The 22813-nt window shown below is 38.2% G+C and overlaps 2 protein-coding genes, 5 long non-coding RNA genes and 1 other non-coding gene across 34 annotated transcripts in view; 4 read left to right on the plus strand and 4 right to left on the minus strand.

Moving 5' to 3' along the window:
• Positions 1-1735: 1735 nt before the first annotated feature.
• On the plus strand, positions 1736-8113 carry LOC124190161. 3 transcript variants are annotated; one of them, XR_006872862.1, is made up of 8 exons: positions 1736-4576; positions 4708-5035; positions 5105-5325; positions 5509-6078; positions 6226-6312; positions 6873-7021; positions 7105-7423; positions 7541-8113. It is a non-coding gene; the product is annotated as an uncharacterized LOC124190161 (long non-coding RNA). The 3 variants fall into 3 exon arrangements; XR_006872861.1 differs by having other exon boundaries at positions 1736-5035; positions 5509-5619; XR_006872863.1 differs by lacking the exon at positions 5509-6078 and having other exon boundaries at positions 1736-5035.
• On the plus strand, positions 6489-6570 carry Trnas-aga. Its single transcript has one exon. It is a non-coding gene; the product is annotated as a tRNA-Ser (tRNA).
• Positions 8114-8207: 94 nt separating the features above from the next.
• LOC124190163 lies at positions 8208-9124 on the minus strand. The gene is made up of 2 exons (XR_006872865.1): positions 8747-9124; positions 8208-8571 (listed from the first exon to the last, which is right to left on the minus strand). It is a non-coding gene; the product is annotated as an uncharacterized LOC124190163 (long non-coding RNA).
• Positions 9125-9433: 309 nt separating this feature from the next.
• LOC124190162 lies at positions 9434-10032 on the plus strand. Its single transcript, XR_006872864.1, has 3 exons — positions 9434-9685; positions 9778-9871; positions 9935-10032. It is a non-coding gene; the product is annotated as an uncharacterized LOC124190162 (long non-coding RNA).
• Positions 10033-10164: 132 nt separating this feature from the next.
• On the plus strand, positions 10165-10884 carry LOC124190164. Its single transcript, XR_006872866.1, has 2 exons — positions 10165-10396; positions 10465-10884. It is a non-coding gene; the product is annotated as an uncharacterized LOC124190164 (long non-coding RNA).
• Positions 10885-11043: 159 nt separating this feature from the next.
• Positions 11044-22813, minus strand: part of LOC124191209 — a 101081-nt gene continuing 89311 nt past the window's right edge. For 12 of the 24 annotated variants that reach the window (XR_006873312.1, XR_006873307.1, XR_006873304.1 and 9 more), the window contains 2 exons: positions 11581-11696; positions 11044-11461 (listed from right to left, as the gene is read on the minus strand). This is a non-coding gene — a long non-coding RNA (uncharacterized LOC124191209). Of the gene's footprint in view, positions 11462-11580; positions 11697-11865; positions 12039-12117; positions 12288-12434; positions 12541-12612; positions 14134-14197; positions 14285-14475; positions 15228-15284; positions 15466-15868; positions 16410-16469; positions 16578-16661; positions 17409-22813 lie in introns of those variants that run through there. The other 12 variants (XR_006873323.1, XR_006873316.1, XR_006873303.1 and 9 more) reach the window with 11 other exon arrangements.
• On the minus strand, positions 18469-20050 carry LOC124191199 (transcription initiation factor IIB-like). Of its 2 annotated transcripts, XM_046584254.1 has the most exons (6): positions 19979-20045; positions 19799-19919; positions 19535-19727; positions 19270-19457; positions 19012-19172; positions 18469-18942 (listed from the first exon to the last, which is right to left on the minus strand). In XM_046584254.1, exons 2-6 carry the CDS (start codon positions 19912-19914, stop codon positions 18665-18667), a joined length of 936 nt encoding a protein of 311 aa, XP_046440210.1. In that variant the 5' UTR covers positions 19915-19919; positions 19979-20045; the 3' UTR covers positions 18469-18664. The 2 variants fall into 2 exon arrangements, with proteins under 2 accessions (XP_046440210.1, XP_046440209.1); XM_046584253.1 differs by having other exon boundaries at positions 19799-20050.
• On the minus strand, positions 20603-21887 carry LOC124191202 (tol-Pal system protein TolA-like). Its single transcript, XM_046584258.1, has 4 exons — positions 21754-21887; positions 21610-21674; positions 20986-21543; positions 20603-20912 (listed from the first exon to the last, which is right to left on the minus strand). The coding sequence occupies exons 1-4, from the start codon at positions 21785-21787 to the stop codon at positions 20790-20792; spliced, it is 780 nt and encodes a 259-aa protein (XP_046440214.1). The 5' UTR covers positions 21788-21887; the 3' UTR covers positions 20603-20789.

Consider the following 22813-nt stretch of genomic DNA (forward strand, 5'->3'; position numbering starts at 1 on the left):
CTCAGCGGCTGCCAAAGTGCAACAGGATCTCGACCTCCTTCCCCCCTCCCACCCCTTTTAGCGGCGAGTTACATGGAGGAGTCGATCCCTTTTATTTCGCCAAATCTGATGATCCGATCTATTTATAAAAAGGTTAGATGTCTCTGTACTGCTGTGCTGTGGAGAGACGACATGTCAACAGACCTTTTCTATATGCAGGGTCTCTTGTGTGTCGGGGTGAAGAAACGTGTACACGGGAAATGTTATTCATAAGAAGAGTCTATTATTATTATATCCGATAAAAGACTCCCGTCGCCGAACTGAATAGTATTTTAGGCCTTTTGTAAATTCAAATGATGGATCGTTGGCGCCCAATTTGCGGAATTGAATTCGACTGCTGCGCATGCTGTTTAGCATATTTTAGCCACTTTGCAGAGCTGCTTGCGTGTCGACTGGGGTTTTCTCAGGCCGGCGACACTAAATATTATAGACACTGTTGAGCAACAAACAAACAGACATGAAAATGTGTTTAGCCCGGCAGCAGCAGCAGCATTGACGTTGACAGAATGGGTCGGGTCTCTTTCTCTATTTAGTATTCAAACACTAACAGCAGTAGCAAAGCAGCAGGGGGGTCTATACTTGTATAAATGTACACATAAAAGAATAAAGAAAAAAAGGGAAATTTGTCACTTTGTCAGGGTCTTAATACACGCTGGTCGACATAAGGCGCTATCATTAATAATTTCATTCCGGACGCGTTGCGTGTTGTGTATTTATAGACGCCGTCGTGATGATATTCATCTGATTTTGATTCAATTGGATTTAATGCGGTCACTGATATATCCATCGATAATAACGCGGAGGGATGACTTTCAACGGGACTATCTCTCTCTATGGGGTGGTGGTGGTGGTAGAGAAAGAGTTGGGGGGTGAAGAACGAAGAAAGGCGATTGGTCATAATACGGATCGTTGATCTGCAAGTAATAAAGGAAGTTGCGAGATCAATGAGCGGCAGAGACACACACACAGAGAGTAGAGGGGTTCGTTACAACCCCTTTTCTTTTCCCCCTGATTGTTATAGTCTAAAAGTCTATACGGCCCTGTTTTTCCCGATGGTAATAATAATATACGAGAGAGTCTCTTTTTGTCGGAGGCCATCTAGATCTCTATGCAAGTTATATAGGAGCGATGCGCAACAACAACAAAAGCAGCAGCAGCAGCCAAAATGTCTATTTCGTTTTTCTGGGTTGTAGAAAATCTATTATAATATTATATGAACGGGCTGGTGTAAACAAGATATATCTTCTCGCCAGGGTTATATAGGATAGATTCGTCTCGAGCGAATGTTGTTGTAAAATAATTTGGTTTGTTTACCCATGCACTTCTCTCTCTCTCATAGCTCCAAGATTCGATTTAGATTCGAGTGTGTCTGTGTGTCACTCCATCCCAACGAGATCGGAATTTTTTTTAGCCATTCACGATTTTCTCTCTCCCGCGGACAGATAAAACGGCAACCCAAAAAAAAAAATCTATCCCGGAAAGAAGAAGAAGAAGAGTATAACATCCACATAAAAGAGAGAGAGGCCGATGGGTGATTACCATATGAAGAGCTGGAGGCCTATAAACGAACGGGATAGAATATAAATAAAAGGCCGAGAGTGTTATATATGACTATAGGGGGGGTTGTACATGTATACAAAAGTAAGGGGGGAGTAAAGCGAGTGGGGGGGGGGGGGTATAGAACAGAGAGAGAGAAATGTAATATGCAATATATCCAGTTGGGGTTGCGTGTAATTGTGAGGGCACAACACTGGGGGTGTGTATGGGAGATTACAGAAGTTTGCATCAAGGGAGCAGATCATGGGCGAAGGGTGTCGCTGTCGAATTTCTATGGGGAAGAAAAAAATAGAAAAAATTCTCCAGAGGGAGTCCCTCGGTCCCTTTTCGTGGGCGAAATGTGTTGCGTGACTCACGAGCGCACCCTGTGCTTGCAGTAAGGGGGGAGGAAGAGGAGGGTATAAAGAAAAGACTGCTGATGCGTTAAATAGTCCCGGTCACTGATGGCAAGTCTCATGATTCTCACCGCTGTATACAAATACATGTTCACTCCGCCGTGTCGTTTGCCATTATTTTTCCAACCCCTCCGGCCGTTTTCCTATAATATGGAACCCAACAATATATTATGAAAAGGAGAAATGGTCTTTCTATATTACATATTGCGTAGTAGTATAAGATGTGTAGATTTTATATCCTCAAAACTGAAATTGTCTCAGCTGTTTAGTTTCCCCAATTTTTCGATCGGCACTTCGCTACCCCCTTTGGGAAATGAAATGCTGATTAGACATATAAATAAAAGTATAGTTGGACGTGATGTGGTTTTTCAAATGATGAAAACGTTTCATTAGTCAGGCTCCATATATCCAGCAGCAGCCCAGTCTCATATATAGTTTCAATGTGCCGTGGTGGTGGTGATGATGACCATCTGGTTGTTTCTTGCGGTGTCGGATGAGGGTTGCGATTGGTTTCGCTCCGATTAAGGGAAAACGAACCCAAAAAAAAGGAGGAAAATGTTAAGGGGGGCAGCTCCCACTTTAGATAATATCCATCCATCCCCTCTTATTCTTGATATTATATGTACCTACGTATATATATCGGTCGGATGATGAATGAACGCCGATCATCGGATACGGCACCGAAATGACGAGGGAAATATCTTGACAAGTTGCGCCTTGATAAATGATCGGATCAAAGAACATCCAGGCCATAGAGAAAAAAAAGACGATCCATCAATGCGAATGCGGAAGAGACCGCGCTGTGTCCATTGCGCAGGAAATGAATGATTTTATGTACAAGGCCTATATATTGATACAGCTGTGTGGCCGCCAATGTTAACTCTACACATTTATAGACAGATTCAAATTAACACTATATCCGACATCATCTACTTGTAACCATTGCGAGGGGATTTAGTGTTTATATGCGCCATTTAAAAAAGAAAAAAGTCGCAATGTAGACAGGAGATATGCGGTCCCGCCGGTCCCCCATCACCCCGGACGCGGTAAATGGAATCTCGGATGGATGTAATCCGTCGTGTATAATTCCATCGCGGCGCAAAGCACACAGCCATTTTGATTGACGGGCGCTCTGCTGCGAGCTTTGGATTTCTCAAATTATATATCTCGAGAGAAACGCGCAACACATCACGGAATTTGATTGACTTTCCATTTTGAAAATAAAATAGACGGAGAGTATAGCGCGCTAGCTGGCTGGATGGCTGGTATAGATGGTAGCAGCAGCACTCAAATCATCAAGCGACCAAGTGGAATCAAGTGGAGGATGACGCCCCCCCCCCCTGATGCGTGACACACACCAAATACCATCCAGAGTTCAAAGCAGCTGAAAATGCCATCGCCAACATATCCAATCCGATTATACACGAAAGCGAGTTGATCTAATCCTGTACACCAGACGAGCTGCTGCCGCTGTTCGCAACGTCACATGTAAACCATTCGGAGATGTAGATATAAATGTGGCCCTAGAGGTATCTCTCTCTCCGATTTTTACCGGTATAAATACACAGGGCGGGGGAAGGGAGGCTTTATTGCAATTCGCGCGGGATCGACCCTCGGCCACGTCATAGCAGAGGGTGGCGTTCGGATGTTAGTAAATAGTTCACCCTCTTCATGAATTGATCTCGAGGAGTGATCCCTTTCTCTTCTTTTTTTTTTCTCTGCTCTTTTCGGTGTGTTGCATATGTATAGATGACAGTCTGTACATGGTATAGGAGCAGAGTTATATTGTATAGGAACTGGGACGTTGACTATCAAAAACCCTGATGCGTGATTGCCTCCACTCTCTCTCTCCCTTTTTCTTCTCTACGACTGTCGTATAGACATAAATGTATATTCTTGTGTTATAGGGGTGCAGGGTGGGCTGCCATTGGGTGAATGGTGTATAGGGGGAACGTTCTCATTTATTGATGAAGAATTTAAAAGATCGGCGTGACTCAGCCCGCGGCTGCGGTTTGATCCATTTTCTATAGACCCGGCGACTTCTCCCCCACAAAATTAAACCAGGGGAGGAAAAAAAAAATAGCAAGAGGAAATACTTTTTTGTTATTAGAGGGGAAAAATTTAAGGGAGTAATGTATTACAATTGATGATGATATGCACTCTAAGAGATGATGGAAAAATGGAAAAAAAGGCTAAACAATAAGTTGGGATTTATATTGATCAATCAATCAAAATCACATCCCAAATCTTTACTGTTGTTGGGAAGGAAGAATTTTGTGGTTTTTTTGAAATATAATACTTTAATCTACACCATCTAGTGCTACATTCATATTTTGGTTACTTTGGTCGAACTCATTTGAGCCTCAACGCCATTAAGTGTGACATTTACGTTTTTTAATGCTGTGCTGTCATTTCATCATATATGAAATTTTAAAATTAAATCATATTAAATCAATTTGATTAATTCATTAAAACTTCAGAAAATTGGCAGCACTGCGCCACCGCATCCAGTTCTCACGGAAATTCGTCTGCTAAAGTAGGCAATTCTCACGTGTCACGTCGGTATTTCTGGAGGGTCACGTACGGTAAGAATGTTATCATAGCATAGTGTTAAAGTTTCAGCCACAGAACATTGATTTTTCTATTATTATGAGAGTTTGCAAAATAAGTCCGTTCACGCAAAAGTTTTGATTGTTTCCCTATTTCTCAATCGTAGTACTTGTGCTATCTTCGGTTGTCCCGCCCTCCTACAGCTACAGGTTGTTACGTGTTGAAACGAAAGAAGGCAAGTCAGGGAAATGTATGAAACAGCCCAGGGTTTCAATATCTGTGCAAGAAGTGAGAAATGGTTTGTTGTGTTTAATGATGATAAGAAGCTTGTGTTACATGTGTCTTTATCGGCCAATGTTACCCCATCACTTAGCTTAAAAGGCGATAGCAAGTCTAACTATCCTCTCTCTCTTTAGATACTATGTGTAACTGGTGAAATCAGCAAGAATCCAGAAACGAAGAAAGAGTACCTGATAAAGTCAACCCACTTTCATGTGAGCTACCAGACACAAAATGATATAGAAGATACATGATGAAAGATCAAATAATCTCTTAATTTCTAGTCTACATGGATCCTAGTTAAAAATTGGGCAACAAAATATTGCTGCTGAAGTAAAATGCTACCCAGCAAATGAGAAGATCGTCGACGTTGGTGACGAAACGTATGTGAGGGATCGTTGACAGGCAGCCCAGTATTCGCCCACGTGTTCCAGGTTCGACAGAGAGAATGGTGGAGCAATCTTCCGTGGCTTATGTGCTACAACACGAGCAACGAGATTAAACAGTAAGACTTCCAAAACTCTTGTCTTGATTATATTTGAAGTTTATCATGTTTCAGCTGATGCAGTGTAAGTACTTGTTTTGTTTGAAGTGTTAACACATTGTTTCTAACTTGAGGAATTTAATTCTTACTAATGGTAAAAATGATGAAGTTGCCAGTAATAATAATTTCTTTTATTCTTTTAAGGTTCCAGACCTACAAATTTTGTTGTAATAGTCGATACATCCGCGTCGTTACAGAAAGGTGGAGCAATCTTCTGTAGCTTATCTGCTACAGCACGAGCAACGAGATTAAACAGTAAGACTTTCGCAACTCTTGATTGTATGTATTCTTTTGTTTACTAATATTAGATGTTCCATTAATTATTGACTGAACTGTTCAAATTAACTTTCTCTGTGTCCTGGGATAAGTATAAATATGTCCTATATACAAAAGGTTAGTAGGATTGGGACTTATGGAGAGGTTACTTATCTTGGATAAGTTATCTAAGTTAACCAAATTCCATTTCCTTATTAATTCTGTTGAACTTAAAGGCATTACAAATTGCAGTAAGACATTTTAGATAGCCTACATCAGATTTGAATGGGAACAATTTTCAACAGGAATAACTAACTACATATGCAAAATTGAAAAAAAATGGAATATCAAAAAGAATGCGTTTTAGCGATTTTGGTCCAACGCAGGTTTTGTTTACTACCGGCAATGCTAGATGGCGCTTGCGTATCCTGATGTTGTCAAACACATCGTCATGATACCGTGTCATAGTTTGAGTTCTTTTTTTTTGTTCATTCGTAATTTCTCCAATTAGATCGAAGGAGAGGACCTTCGATGATATACGATACAGTTAACACTGATATTTAAATTATTTTGCTTACTTTGTTTGTTTCTATTCTGGTTATGCAGAATGAAGTGAGAGAATGCAGCCGTCAACGACACCGTCTTCATTTACTTCCCTCGCAGGTTGCTGATCGGTGATACACAATGAACAAGGTAAACTTGTATGATTGATGTTTCGATGCTAACACGACATTCCAACATTCATCAACCAAAATGTTGTCAGGAAGATAACTGCATAAAAGGCAGTAACCAAACAAGTTATTATTCAACTTAACCCTTTGCTTCATTCTTTCACGCACTTTTTTATGAATTAAATTTCATTGTCATGAGCAGTTGTGGCCGAGTGGTTAAGGCGATTGACTAGAAATCAATTCCTCTCTGAGGGCGTAGGTTCGAATCCTACCAACTGCGAATATTTTTGCCTTTGCATTCATATTTTCTGGGTTCGTCGGTAAGCCAGTTCACTACCAATGAATTAATCAAGCTCTACGAATTAAAAAAGAAAGTGTCGGTAGAATATTTATTTGTTTTTGGTGTTTTTTGTTTATTTTTACAATGATTTTTTTAAAGAAGTAACAAGGGGTTAACTGATTATTAATGACTCTATTATCAGGCAATGATACTCCTTGGGTAATTTAAAAAAAAATGAAATTCAATTTAAAAAAGTATATTGGGTTGTCCCATCTCTTACTACATATTTTGTATCAAGACAGGAAGCTCTATCTTGATGGCAGCTCTTGACTCTGGAGTTTAACACAGCATCTTGATCAGACTCAAATAGGAAAGCAACAAGTACAATGACAACTCTCGGAGTTAGGAACAGCATTTTGAGCAGTAGTACAAGAAAAATTACCCAATAAAGGTACCATCGTCAATAAATTAAGGAAATATTTAAAATTTGTGTGACTGTTCTAGTGAAAAATCCTTCCTTATTTCTCTTTTCAGACTCAGGAAACTTTGGATCACGACCGTCATCGGCGAGAATTTGGTTCATTGCAAAACTCATGTTTGTCGAAAAACTGACAGCGGGAAGAAATTGGATAATTTGGTGATGAAACTCATGCCATGGATGACAGTTATACGTGACACAGTTGACAAACGAGCTTGAGATGCATAAAATAATTCAAAATTTGCGGGAATTTGAAGAATTAGGTAGGTGAAGGAGGTATGAGAAATCCAAATGCGCCGTCATTTTCATGGTTCACGTCGATCCGCGTCCAGCTAGTATTCACCTAGTGCAGCTAACTCCCAAAAGCAAGCAGAGGTACTTTTGACTTTTTGACATCATGCCTCCTCTTGATTTGAGGTATTGTTTGGTGATGCTTCCATCTTCTTTGAAATATTTGGTACACAAATAAGTAACATCCATTCTCATTTCAAGGTTATTCTGCGCCGCTATTCAATGGATTGAATCCGTTGAACCTGACGAGAGATGACATCTCAGCGACGACGAACTGATGTGCCGTCATTCAGCAATACTGCTCACTTGCGTGCTGTCCTTTCGTCGCTCCGATTCATCGAGGAGTTGAGCCTGGTCCAGCTACGCGGCCAGCTGCCAGAACAATTGGATTACCCAGCCGACTTGTAAGTTACTCTAGCTCTCAACACAGCACAGAGTTTTACTCTTTAGATTATGTTTGGCTGTTTGCCATGTGTGATGGCGTTTTCTTGTGTGGGACTACACTAATCTTTCCCTATCGAAACTGGCCTCACACTCCTCACTTCTTCCTTGTCCAGGTTATCTCCCTGGACACAGTCAATCAAGGCAGTGTCTCCCCTTTCTTGATTGACTGAACTTTGTGAGGAAAATTGAACATTTCATATTGATAAAATTAATTTAATGGAGGTAAAATATAAATATTTATGATGAGGGATGATAAACATATGTAAATAATAGTGTCAATAAGCTTGTAAAGTTATATTTTCTTCTTTAAAATACAATTTTGTATATATATATCTTAAGTATCCTAACTAATTTTCATGATGTTACTTTCTTCTTCTGTTTTTTGTTTTCATTTTCATAAAACATACTGCACCAACCAATTAAATTAAACGAAAGACCCATAATTTTATTTGATGGTAGGGGTCCTGATGCTCTCTCAAGCGCGATAATAACACTGCGTTATTATTTGTTTGGCGTAGAAAGTTTTTTGATCTTGCAGTAGTCGATTGAATCACTCCTAGATCATGTAAGATCAGATTGTCTCAATCGTATACTGCATGAGTGCATGGATGAGATTTGAGTGACAGAGATGGAAGAGATTTGACATGACGACAGACAAATAAACGAATAACACACTGAATTGTGACACCAAGGACAGCAACAGGAGCAGAAACTGCTTTAAGCACACCTTTCACCATCTCATTAGGCAGCATCTCCAGTAACAGCCGAACATCAATGGCCATCGAAACCTAAAAGAAACAAAGAAATATTTATCACAAGTAAGACCAAGTGCAGGATGACAGGAATGCAGTTAAAAGTTTAAAAGGTGATACGTAAAGGTAGGAGAATAAGATATTTCGTCAACAATCTGGAATCACTAACAGATGTAGTAGCATTTAGAAGCACTTTTCATTGTAGAATTACCTTGGGGATTTCGTCTGTTGTGATGTGTAATGCTGCGGTTGAAGACGACGAGATACAAATTTGCAGGGATGAATATTACGTGAGTATCACAGTTATTTTCCCTTATTTGGTAGTTCTTTTAATTGAGTGTCAACGTCTCAACAAGCGAGATTGGATCGGACATTGTTTTCATGGTACTGTCAAACGTTTCTTCTTTCTGATGCTAGACAACATAGCTTTTGATCATTTTCCACTCAGTTTAGTTACGCTTACTTTGCTTCTCGCTACTATTATAAACAAACTTTTGGGTGATAACTGTCATTTTCTGTTTCGACAACAAAGCTCACTTGTTAGATTTATAATATTGTGTTTTTTTTTTCTACTTCCGGTTTTCTCTTTTTTGTCAGTAGTTCAGTAAATATTCATCTGACGTACAAAAGAACCACATATTCGTGATCCTCGTTCAATTTGTGGTAAAGTTCATGTTTTATTTTGTACGAAAGCGTACTTCCGGTTTTAAGAATTTTCCTGAACTATAGTTCAGGAAAATTTTCGATTTTGACCAAAATCTGGATTTCGCTTAAATTACACCTAATCGACCCCAAATTTTACGTAGATCACGAATATTTAGTTTATTTTGACGACAGCTCAATGGTTAAGGCGCTATCGCTTACTTCCGGTATACTTCCGGAAAATTTGCATAAAACTAGCAAGTGAGCTTTGTTCTCTGTAGAATTCTAAAGACTCTATGCTAACTTTAAGCAAAGAGAAATGGTCTTTTTGATTACTTTTATGACTTGTGACTATCTAAGGCCAGTCCTTTAGATAATGAGTTTTGAACGTGTCAAATAGATGGCGTGAAAGAATGTTGTTTGTTGTGTCAGATACGGGCTTATGGCGGCTCGTTGCCAAAAGTTTAGCTACAGCTATTTTCTTCGAAAATTACTAATGAATTCGCTGGTAAATTGACTAGATTTCGTGTGCAATTTGTTTGGCATTGTTCTTTACCGTTTATGTGTTTAATAACATCATCATTTCTCATCCATTTCCAGGAGAAAATGTGAAAGGTGCATGAAGCCTGTACTGTCTTGTATTGTGTTAAAAATCCTGGTATCCTACTGAATATGTCATCCAAATGACAGAGTGGTAATAACCAATGCTAGCTTTAGTACAGTATTGCTGGAACATAGTCTTCTCATCTTTTATCAGGATTCATCACTATTATCGGCTTAATCATTCTATGGGACTTGCCAGATCACCAAACCCATCACGGACCAATCTCTCATTCCATCTTCTAGAGAACCTTGGATAACCGATTGCGATTGGTGGCCGGTGTAAGTTTACTTTTCATGTCACTGAACTTATTTTGTTGCTGTCTTATATGTATTTAAAGTATTGTTCTGCACTTATGTCTATCTAATGTTTAAGTTAAATTATTCTTCTAGATCATAGACATCAAGCACATTGATGCCACAAATTATAGACAAGGTGACTTTATTTTTTATTTACAGGTTCTTGGGTTTCTAATGTTGCATGACAGACTTTATGAGAAGTCATGTCCATTGAACAAAAAGGACAAAGACTATACAGTAACCCGTTGGCTGCTAGCCTGCTACCCTTGAATATCCCCTTTTACTTCATGAAAATGTAAACAGGCCCTCTTGATTTGAGGTATTGCTTTCTGTCACTAAAATTTTAGTTAAAATAACTGTCCTAATAAATGTCCATTCTGCCTACAGAGTAACTCCTTTGCTACTTATCATGGATTTCATCCATTGGTGAAAGCCAATGACAACCAGGAGGAAAAGAGTGTGCTGGTCGAATGGGGACTTGCAAGCTTAAGTCGGAAGCCATAAGGATATGATTAATCGTTCTCGTAATAACTGTTCCTCAACTCTTCGCTCTTTTTCCGGTTTCTCCTACCATCTCCCTGTCTGCAGTCAATTAAGGCAGTCTCCCCCTGTCTTGATTGACTCCATGTGCGAGTTTTTAAAGCAATTTATCTCCCAAATAACACAAAAGAAGTTGGTTAGGTTTGTTTTATTTGGGTATAAATTGTTTTATAACTTGTACTAATAATCAAATGCCTTGTACCGGACGCTCTGTTTATTAAATTTTTGATATTTTTGGGAAAAATTAATAAAATGTATTTAAGTTAATTAAATTAAATTTAATCAAATTACATTTAATTCGATAACATTTAATTTTATCAAATTATCTTTTATTCAATTAAATTAACGTTATTTAATAAAATTGTATTTTATTAATTTTATTCAGTAATTTTTTTTTTATTTGATTAAAATTTATACAAATTTAGATTTCGAATTTGAACGAATAATTGTATATTTAACGAGTTTTATACATGATTTGATGAAACAGCAATTAAGTTTACAAAATTAAACAAGTAATTTTCAGGTTTAGGTTTCTGGTATGAAGTAAATAATTGAAAAATTGCTTTTAGAGTTTAGACAACGAAGACAACCGCACAAAGAACTTTCACCAACATTAATTGCAACATACCACATTGAAAATCTAAATATCAAATAGTTCGAATTATACACTACACAGATGAAAACAAAGAAGACAAAATATTGTAGTAGACAAACAAAATTGCACTGGAAAACCAATTGAAGGATAATATCAGCATCAGCTATTTCGAAGATTTCAGCAGATACAGTATACAAACAGCTTGAACAGGAACCAGACAGCAAAATCACTTAAGATTTCCACCAACTCCTGTGAGAAGAAAAAGAAAACAGATATTGTAGTTGGCAGTTGTATCAATTGTGACTGATGACTATTTTTCAATAAAATTACACACTTCCCAAATTACTAATAATAAACTCATAAATTACCATTTCTAGAGGTTTGCTTGCATCTATGGTCCAAGTCTCCCTGCAACACTTCTGGATAACACCACCTTCTCATGAAATGCATGCAGCAGATTGCCACTTAACACTGTCACCAAGTCCTGTTAGGATAAAAGCATAATCATTAACTTACATTTAAACTTAAACCAGATGTAAAAACAATGTAAGACAAGAAAGAAAACATTCAAGTCACAAAAATGAATTATAGATGAAATGCCAGCAGAAGAAAATTCTTTGAGTAACAAGACAAGATTGCATTAAAAGTTCTACCCCTCTTCAGGATGACACCAGCAATGTAGACTACTTCCAGAAGCTTCAGCCAAACTTGACTTGAACTCTCTTTCACCAGCTGTCTGCAACAAAATCACCTGCATGACAGCAATTTAGTTCAGCCTTTACGATATCCTCAAGCTCTTCAGCTGGTAAGGAAAGGAATCTCTCACCTGGACATAATTAAGAAAATCAATTGCATTATTGCAGAGATATTTATACAATTTAAGTATCTGCATGGGATATACTTACAATCAACCCACACAGGTAACAATGGACAACATTTCAGCCAAATGGACTGCAGTTGAAGCCAAAGTGGTTAGATTATTAGGTAAGTACTATATCTATACACACAGATGGATAAATACTTTTCCAATTGTTAACTCGAGTGGATGTCTGCAAAAGCCAGGTGCATTACTAAACTAGAAAACAAAACATTTTATAAGTTACAAATGTACAAAATAATTTCTACAAAAACTTTCTTAATTGGAAACATGAAATAATATGTGACAAAGTTTAATAAACAAAGGTACTAACCTACTAGAATTAGCTAACAAGTACTTAATTACCTTAACAGATTCCCTCCTTTCAAAACATTGCAACATAGTAGACCCTCACAAAGACCGTCTTCATGGCACGGCAGCGACCACACTGTGGAGAAAAGGAAATCACCTGCTTTAACAAATAGATTAAAATAGATAAGCAAATGGGCTTTTCAAACACTCAAAAATCTCACGATTCACTTACTTACTTTAAATTGGTTCACTATCGGTTCAGCTTAGGCGAATGGCGAGAAAATAACTCATCTTTTGACGAAACATTCAACATACAGCAAGAGACGACATTTTGGGAAGGCAAATCGAATGATCAGATGGAATTGCCAAATATAAATGGAAGGAACTGTTATGTTACCTACAATTTCACATAGCACATAATTTCATTGGTAAATGGTCAAGTAAGAATTAGAATAGTAAATTGTCAGGTAAGAAAGTAACTCACAATGACTGAGGTGAACGTTATCAAACAACGTCTCAAGAGAAAGACAAGAAAGCCATGCTTTGAAAAATCAAATAAATTTCTTTCAAAGTACACAGTTTCATGCAACCAACAAAATTATCTAGCTCATTCCTTTGACTTATCATTCTCAACATTTACCCATCATCACCCCAAAGGAAAGCTTTACAATGTCAAGAACAAAAAATTCAAAACTAATTTGAAAAAAAAAGATAAAGATTCAATCACGTAAAACCACATCTTAAAATTTAACGAAGAATTACACCACAGTTAAACAAATGAATTTACTCTCTAGTCTAGTGTAGTTGAAGTAAAATGAAAATGTGATGAAATATCCCATACAGAATATATTGAATTAGACTTGTCTTTAATTGGAAAACATACCAAAAATAGTTACCATTCCATTCAAGTTTCTACTTTCTAGTACTAAACAATTTCTGCATACGGACAGCAACGACAGCACTTTCAGGATCAGGACACATGGTCAGACGACTCTTTGGGAGTGGGACTGAAATTTTAGGCAAAATAACCTTCAGATTCACACACGACTACAGAATACATCTAATTCACATACACAATAGCATTCACAGGTGACAATCAAAAAGAAATACCTTTGATCTTCACGATGCAAAACTTTTAAGTTTGATGACTTGCTAAAACACAGACCGTACGGCGTCCCAGTTCTACAGTCTGCACCTGAATGCCTTGACAGTTGACATATGTACTGAATGCAACACCAAACCCCTCTGGTGGACGAATTTTAATCCCACCTTTTGACAAAAATTCTAACCCCAACCCATGCCCCAACCTTTTGACCAAAATTCTAACCCTGCCTTTTAACAAAAATCAACAACTTGTAATCGTAATATTGATAAAACGTAGAAAAAAAATTTCGTCACCATAAGGAAATTCCAATCCCAAAAAATGCCCCAACCTTGAGAAAATTATTCTAACCCAACCTTTTGAAAAAAAAAAAAAAAAACCTAACAAACTTCAAAAACCACTGGTTATCATAGATATAAGACCAAAAAGTTGATAAAATGTAGAAAAAAACTAACCACCTTCATCCTACTACTTCAAAACGTCGCCATAAGGATAATCAGATCACTTACATATGAGTTTGTCACATGCTCACTTCTGCAGATTGGCGATATTGGACGATTTGGTTCAGTGACAAGACAAGTGAACTTCTACATGAATAAACCACCGATCAGTTATCCTAGATTCTCCAGAAGATGGAATGAGAGATGAATCCTTGTAAAGGACAAAAATAACAAGTTTCAGCAATTACTTTAATAAATCTAATTTTGGTTGTTACCTGTATTATTTTGATGGCACCTTCAGTAGAATAGAATGATTTTGAACTGAGTGGACAGTAGGCTGCACAACTCTAAAATTTTTCCTTCTGAAAGTAAAAGAAACATAAAGATTATCAAACATTCACACAGAATTTTAGAAAAAAAAGTGCATGTGACGAAACATCCAAACATGCAATTAACATGGAATCATACAGGAAATAGAGAAATAAAAGAGAACTTGGGTAAATGTTCACCAAACTATCATTCAATTCATTTAACTAAAAAAACACTTTGATACCTTAGACTAACATGGGTAACATGGCAGAACTCCATCGGAAATCGGTAGAAGAGTTGGAGATGTTTCCGTTATTCTTCCAGCGCGAACAAAACTTTACCAGTCGTCAGTTGCATTTTCTGATTTGGGCTGATTTCATCTTTGTGATCTGAATAATTCTTATTCCATATGCTCGGACTCGGATGATCTATTTGTGATTTATAGCTGGCCACTCTTCAACACAACTGAGAAAAGGAAATCGTATTCGATCGCTCGTTTCCAATATCTGCGTACCTCCTAGGAATGGAACGCCTTTTTCTCCACCACCTTCTTTCTCCAACAAATAATTGTGCTGTCCGTGAACTGTTGATGCTGTAGGCTTGACTAATTTAGAAGGGGTCAACTTCCTGCGGTTGTTTGGTGTCAGCTCAAAATATCATCTTCTCTTCTGTGTCGATATTAAGAACTGAAGGTTGGTCGATATCTATTTCTCTTATCTTGTCGCGATTATTTCCGTCGTATACGGCACCATTCGATTTGGGACGGCAAGTTGGTGAAGACGGACCTCCAACCAGGATACCAACAGAAATATGACTATCGATTCTGGTAGCGTTGATCGCATTTAACCTAGAGCAACTCCAAAAGAGAACTAGTGTTGGATTGGCCATAACGACTGAAGCCTGGGTCCTGTTATCTAGCGCACGACGAATTGTTAGTTAACTCCAGTCTATCCAGTAGAAGTGCTGCACCACCGGGTCGAACTCAATACCTCGAACCTTGGAACAATAAAGATGAGCGTTACAAGAAAAATTCGTATTTCAAACAAAAGATACCACAGACAAGGTAGATACACGATGTCAATGCCTTCTCTTCATTTCTTCTTCCTGTGTCGCTCCGTTTTCACATCGAAAATATCGATTAGAGGTAAGTCACAAGCAGGTCGGGAGTGGTCCCGCGCAATTCCCTATGGGAAAAAAGGACTTCGTTATCCGTTTTAAGAGAATTGGGGGCAGACTGAAAAACACATAATAAAAAATTTAATAACACCCTGAGCCATATCCGTTGTACGTTTAGGGAAAACTTCCAAATAAAGTTCTAACCGGATGTGCGATTATGGCATGACAAACGTTCAAACCCCTCCACATATTCGTTGATGCCCCAAATGTCTATGTTATGTCCCTCAATATTTCCTTTATCTGTCTGTACAAAATCACTCTACCTGTACTAACCTCCTCCTCCCACTAACCTAACGAACTCTCACTCACACATCTACTAACACATGCATTGCAGTATTTAAAGGGTAATTACTTAAGACAGTTTTAGGGAAGCCAGATCAATTACTCATCGTAAGACGTTTCACGAAGAGTATTGCGGAAAATTGAGAGAGGAAAAGTCAAAGGAAATACGAAAGTGTAACCTTGAGCTGTCGGCTCTTTCCCGGAGTACTAACGCCTGCGAAATATCAACGATGAATAAAACGTTTGAAGTCCTTTTCCCACTTGGCGTCTAGTGGCGGAAGTAGTGCGGTGACATGGGCAGCAATTGTTGGAGTCGACGCAACTGGCCAAACAAATAATTATCAAACAAACAGAAAGGGCGAATAATAAGCTCGTGATCCGAAGATAATTCTGCAGCAGCTGATGAACTGGAGATCATTGCCATGGAAGGACACTGCTGCTGTTCCGGCTGTCGCTCATGCTTCACAATTACTGTCAAGGGAATCAAATTGAAGATGACTAAATGCGGTCAATCAGCTGAAGAGGAAAGACAGCTTGTTCCCAGTTGGAGTTGTTCGCAGTCGAGACACTGGGTCAGGATTACCATTATCGCAAACTTGAAAATACGAATTTGTTCCCTTACATCCTACATTCCAACAGGGGACGATTTCGTTGTCGATGGTATGACGTAATAGTTCACTCATTTATCAAAGTTGCCCCAATGGCGCTGTTAAATACGAACTGAAAGAGAAGGTAAAACTTAAATCAGTTTTGGTTCTATTAAATTATGTCTGTTCTTACTTAAAGAGAAGAGTTTATCCACTTCTAATTTTCCTGCCCAAATCTTTTGTTAGCTGTGGAATTGATGCAACTTGTTGTACTGGATGGATGAATTCACTGGACGAAAGTCTTGAAATCCAAAACAAAAAGTTAACTAAAACACTAGTTTCTTTGGGGATAGCAAGAGGTAGATTTTGCTGCCATTTAACATACTCTAAGAAGATGGGGCATGCCAACTGCTGAATTTTCCGAACAAATTTATCAGAGGATCTGAGTCCAGCGGAACCAATCTGATGGATTAACTTCATCTAGTTTCCAGAGTTAGGATCAAATGAGCCAAATACATGCATTAATTGCCAAGGCATTATTGACAGCAAGCAGGCATTTTCTCCAGAATGATTCAATATTATTCCTGCACTATAGGGTTGCACAACTAACAAAGAGGAGAACACAGAAAATAACTATGAAATGAACTCAGTTACGCTACTCAATCATACTCACTTGATCAGATTCAAAGGCATTTAATTTCTGTCATGAGTGGAGCCACTGATTTGACATTTAAGGAAACAGAAGGCAAGAAGGGGCTGAGTTTCACTTCTTAGCAAACATAGCCTTTGTCCGCCATTAGTCAGCGGAAAATTTAGTAGAAGGGAGGACAGGTTAGGAATGGTAAAATGGGTACATGTAGAGTGAAATACTTGAGACTGGATCACATGAAAAATTACTATAATGATTAGCAAAATTACCTTCGCAATGAAGTGATTATGCATTGGATGAGACATGCCAGAAGTAAAGTAGCAACAAATTCTTCAAAGTTCAAACCTTTATTGGCGTGATGGCGTCCCTTCGTCTCATAAGCATGGCCATGCTCGAAGTACTCGACTCGATGTCTCGACATGCTCAGAAAGAGAACTCAGAAACTAAAGCTACGGAACGGAAAAAAATTTGAAAGACAAAGACAACACCATTGCCAAATATGATCTCTAAACAAGCGAGAAGCGACTAAATATATTTTTAGACAACGTCGACAACGTTGCCTATCCTGCGCGGGCTTATCGCAGTTCGCAGAATCGGAATCGGGCAGAATTTTTTTTAATTAACTGTAAATCATTAAATTTTCCACTCCTAATTCGGAAGCCTCATACACCTTATTTATAACCAAGGCTGTGCTTAGACAATATACACTAAACAGTCAACGAACTGGATTGCTTTTAAGTGAAATAGCCACGGGGTTATTTGAATCAATTATTTCATCGTACATTCGTACCGTACGTCGTTATACTTAATCCCATACTTAGAATAAGTAAAATAACATAAATGTATAAACAATAGTACTCTATAAATCTGCTTTAGTTTACTTACGTTCGGTGCAGTTCGAACTATTTATGAGAACATTTACCTAAAGGTAAAATATAAGTCAGTTTTTGGTTTCTCAAATAAATGCTGGCTGAATCAGTGTTAAAGGCTTTATTCAAGGTTTATCCAAGGTTTATCTGCCAAATTAGAAAGACGAAAGAGAGTGAGCAAACATAGACTTCTGCTATTTATGTTTCCAGGCTTCCAGCTAACTGTTTGATTTTTGCAGCCAAACTCAGCGACCATACTGAGGCCACATCTGCTTGTATAATTAAGGAAGTTAAATCAATTAGGAAATTTGACCGCTTCAATCTTAGCTCATAAAGTAAGTATGTTAAACACAAGCATAACTAGCTAACCAAGAAAACATGAAGTCGTCCATAAGCAACGTCGCATGAAGAGAAAAAAAATCATGTACATCCTTCTACGCAAACCAAGATTAATGGAGGCAGTAATAGCTAGAATGGCATAAACTCGCTAGATAGCAGATAGAAACATTTGCTGTAAAACGATCATCAGTAACTTCGAAAGCTGTTGGAAAGTGTCCACTCCATTTCCCAACGCTATGCACCCGGGTGTTGGAACTACTAAAAAATACTTCTAGTTTGTTTACCTCAATTGCTCGACACCGTGCCTGATGTGTAAAAAAAATGTTAAAACTCAATTTTCAAAACTGTTGATGCGAAATTTTGTACGGATGAAGACATGGATGTCACACATTACAAGCTAGGTGAAACAGAGCATGGGTTTAGGACCGAAATGAAGCGAATCATATTTTTAACTGTTCAAAGGATGTGAGAAATATTAATAGATCAATTTCCAGGTTCGGTAGTGATCACACAGAAAGTACTGTTCTCTGATTAACGTTGGGGTAGTTGGCTGATAATCAGTTTGAAATCAGGAGGAAAAAGCTCTGCGGCACGAGGGTACATCAATTCATACGATTGGCGGATGGTGACGTCGGCCACTCCAGCAATATCACCTATCTCTTTCTTTGTCAATTTATTTTCTGAGGCATGGGAAGCCATATAGATGGCGGCTGCAGCAACTGATATTGGTGAACGTCCAGGAACGACATCAAGCTCCACTGCTTTGCCTCCAATGTGCGATGCGTTTCGTTGGACAACGGCAGGCAATCCTAAAATTAAATGAACGCGTTAAAATTATTAACATACATTGTTAAAGGTAACTTTTCTTCATAGCACACCAAGATTTGAGCAGAAACGTGGCATAAAATCCGAGGTTTTGATTATTTCAACTGAAGTTTCTAGTGCCTTGAGAATCAGTTTGAAACATCTTCCAATTTCTTTCTTGCCTATCTTGCTGACGGCGCAAATTTCCTTGAACGTCCGTGGGACACCTTCTTGCCTTTGGAAACCAACGAAAAATAAATAAATAAAATACAAAATTTCATTTTAACAGTGCTAAAATAGTTAAATATTTTCTTTAATGGAGTCATACACACCTGCAGGCTATGTATAGGCAGGCTGATGCACTAGCATCAGTGCTGTGTCCTTTTAAGTTCTTGCCATCATGAACACTCTTGAATAGAAGATTTGCTCGGTCAACAATGGTTCTGGGTAAGTTAATACGATCAGCCATGTTGCTTATCTCTTTGAAAGCATTGACAAGAGTTCGGTCTGAGCTGCTCATCTGGATAACAAAACAATTGAGGAAGTTAGGTTTAAAATGATAGATTTTACAAACAAAACTTTGGCAAATGAAATTACAGTTTGCCGGTTTTTGTAAACTGCTCCACCAGTCTCATTAAACGAAGTCCCACCACCACTCGTACTGGGCCCAATTATTGTTGTAAGATTTGTCCCATTCAGGAGAGTGTTTTCTGCCCCACCAACTCGTGAAGGATCTGCGTTGCCTGCCTCATTACTGAAAGTTCGCCATTCGGAGCCGACATCAACCACTCTGGAGAAGGCAGAACAAAAATTTAGCCAGGTAAAGTACATATTGAAACCCAGAATATCTATTCCAATAACCTGTCTCCAACAACTAAACCACATTCTGAGCAAATTTGGTCGCCAGCATGGCAATCATCAACCAAAGGGGCATCGGGATGAGAAGGGCAACAAATCCTACCACGTCCCGATGACATTATTCCTAACAAAAGACTTTAATTCGGAATTCGTAGAAAGTTAGTAGAACGGTAATCAGACAACTTTGTGATCGACTCTGTACGCCTGAACTGTTATTTGTCGAGAATTTCGTTTTTATTGTGGTCACGTGTGTGTAGTAATGCTTTTGCTAATAAAGCTGCACTAAAACAAATATTGCTAACGTTGTTTTTTTAAATCTTACTTTTAAAATTTAATTCTTCATTATTATTATTAATTAGTACACTTGAATTTATAAAATTCAAATATTTTCAATAGCTCCTTTTAGGTTACATATAATATTACATTATTTCAAGCAAAAAAGTTGACAACCCCACGAACGCACGAAGTCACGATCGTTTTTTTAAATGTGTTCAAAATAAATCTGTTTACGTTTGCTCAGGGTTTGCTAACATATGATAAAACAGTTTTCGAGTGATTGAATTCGAAAATCTGTGTGGTTTCAACAGTATCCATAATGAAAAGAACGAGAATTTTACCTAGAAAAGGTTTGCACCCTTGCACAAGCATTCCATTTTTTTTTTGTAAACTGGTTCTAGGTGAGATGAGTTATTAGAGATGGTTTCTTCCCATATCCGAATAACACTGAATTGATTAATTCTTTAAAAAAAATCTTAATTGTAGAGGGAGGGATGGGAAATTGATGTTTGAAAATAAACAATTGCCCAATCATTGCTGTAATAAATTGTATTTCTGAATTAATTTCTCATTTGTTATAAGTATTCTAGTATCATATAAGAGATTATGATCCACATATTCTGGGAAAAATATCTTGAGCCTACGATAGATTACGCTGTTCAACCCCTGGTTGAAATGCGTTACAAGATCGGTAGAAAATAGAAAGCGTGTTCATCGTTTAGTAGCGAGAACCAGTAGATACATGGCTAATGGTTTTCTGGACTGTTGTGTACGATCCCTGACCACCATGCACATGTCCGACAATTGCATTAGCTTGCGCACCCTGGGCAGCAGCATAGGCCTGAGTAAAATAGAATTTAAAAATTATGAATACCAAGTGAAAACAGCTGGAGAATTAAAAACAAAAATCCTACCTTCTCTGCTGCGAACTGGGCACCAGCTAGGTCGGACAAAACAGCTTGATGCTTGTAAGCCAAAGCCTGGGCGTTTGCTTGTGCTTGGTAGGCCATTTGAGATTGAGAAGCTTGCTGGGCTTGAGCGGCGTGTAAAGAAGCAATCGCTTGGGCGGCATGGGCGTGGGCAGCCTTTGCAGCCGCCATCAATGCTTGAGCCTGTTGTAAAGCCTGGACCTTAGTGGCTTCAGCTGATTGAACAGCCTGGGCGGCTTGAGCAGCTTGGGCTGATTCGGCAAACGCAGCGGCCTGTGCGGCCTGTGTAGCTTGAGATATCTGGGCGGCTTGAGCTTGTTTCGCAGCTACAATAGCTTGAGCTTGTTGAGCTGCAAGGGTTGCTTGGGCTGCTAGGGTAGCTTTAGCTTGATGAGCAGCTTGGGCTCCAGCGGCGTACTGAGCATTGTGAGCTGCCTTGGCCACATTGGCAGCTTGCTGGGCGATAGCTGCAGCACCACCGTAACCAACTCCGTATCCAATATTTGTCACACCCCCGTGCCCATTTTCGTACCCGCGCTTGTCCTTCACCAGTCGAATAAAAAACAATTTTATATCAGAAAATCAGAAATTTTGTAAATTATAACTTACTCGAGGAGTATCATCTGCAGCATTGGTCTTCTCTTCAGATTCAGCACTCACTACGGCGATGAAACCTATAAATCAATAAAATTTAATATAGTCAGATTGATTTTTTATATTACTAAAGATTTAGAAGACAAAATCAAACTGTACCGATTACTGCAATCAAAACTAAAGTGAATTTCATTTTTTTAAAGAATGTAGTTTGTTGACGGAGACTCAAAGCTATAATTGTCCTTCTTGGGCAAATGATAGTCGAAGACTGTTTATCTTACAAACGCAACAAGCTTACCTTATATAGGAACAATTTTCAAGGGATTGATTCTTGGTCTTTAAAGCGCAACGTGTTAGATAATTGCCATTTGTGAAACGGAAAAGTTTACGGAAATAATACGTACGTGCAATAATGTAGGAAATCCTGCATAGTCATAGAGGGAAGGAGTATAATGGCATAACAAATGCTACCATTTACTTTCCATTTCAGTTTTGTCTCTCTGGACTCTCTATGTCAAGTTCCTCGGTTTAAGTAGAAAACGAAAATATAGGCCACACCGAAACAGACACGAAGATAATGAAATGGTCCCGTCTCCCGTCGGCTTATTATTCTTTGCGGTAAATAGGGTATTTGTTAAATACTTAAATTCTTTTAAAAAGAGGACACAAATACAGCTTAAATTATATTATTCATAGTTACATAAGACGCCGATTTTCGTATTCAGTGTTTCTTCAATTAGGAATTTCGTAGAATTTTTTTTATCGCATCTTAATTGAATCAAGCCATTCAGATGTCATGGATGTTAATAACATGAATAAAAATATTATTTTTCTTTTAGCTATCATTTTAAAAAGAACTTTTCTCTTTGCCTGTGATGAAATAAAAGTAAACAGGAAACAAACACTAAAGGGTGGGACACTATTTAACTCTATAGACTTTTAGGCGGCATACATTTTCCGCTCTGATTCCTTCGACAGTGAAAAAGAGGTTTATGTATCGAGGTAACAACTGAAATACTTCGAAATTGATAAAATTTAGAAGGTAAGCCAATGCGGAAATTTCTCCAATAAAGGGCAAGCGTTGACGATCACTAAAGTAAAAAGTGAAACTGATTAACTGACCTTGTTGCCTGACATTTGTTGCTTGGGAGTTAGGACTTGGCTTCCAGCTCCAGGGAGGATTCTGTTACAGAGAAAGGTGTTACAAAAACATGAAAAA

This window comes from Daphnia pulex, chromosome 3 (assembly GCF_021134715.1).
Source record: "Daphnia pulex isolate KAP4 chromosome 3, ASM2113471v1".
NCBI classification, from domain to species: domain Eukaryota; kingdom Metazoa; phylum Arthropoda; class Branchiopoda; order Diplostraca; family Daphniidae; genus Daphnia; species Daphnia pulex.

What these genes read in the sequence shown, in the direction of transcription:
- LOC124191199 (XM_046584253.1), bottom strand. Translation starts at nt 19,914, where the DNA reads ATGTCATCGGGACGTGGTAGGATTTGTTGCCCTTCTCATCCCGATGCC. An exon ending in GGTTTAGTTGTTGGAGACAG is followed by an intron (nt 19,728 to 19,798) that starts GTTATTGGAATA and finishes TGCCTTCTCCAG; the next exon opens with AGTGGTTGATGTCGGCTCCG. An exon ending in TTTACAAAAACCGGCAAACT is followed by an intron (nt 19,458 to 19,534) that starts GTAATTTCATTT and finishes TTTGTTATCCAG; the next exon opens with ATGAGCAGCTCAGACCGAAC.
- LOC124191202 (XM_046584258.1), bottom strand. Translation starts at nt 21,787, where the DNA reads ATGAAATTCACTTTAGTTTTGATTGCAGTAATCG. An exon ending in CTGCAGATGATACTCCTCGA is followed by an intron (nt 21,544 to 21,609) that starts GTAAGTTATAAT and finishes CGACTGGTGAAG; the next exon opens with GACAAGCGCGGGTACGAAAA. An exon ending in CCCAGTTCGCAGCAGAGAAG is followed by an intron (nt 20,913 to 20,985) that starts GTAGGATTTTTG and finishes TATTTTACTCAG; the next exon opens with GCCTATGCTGCTGCCCAGGG.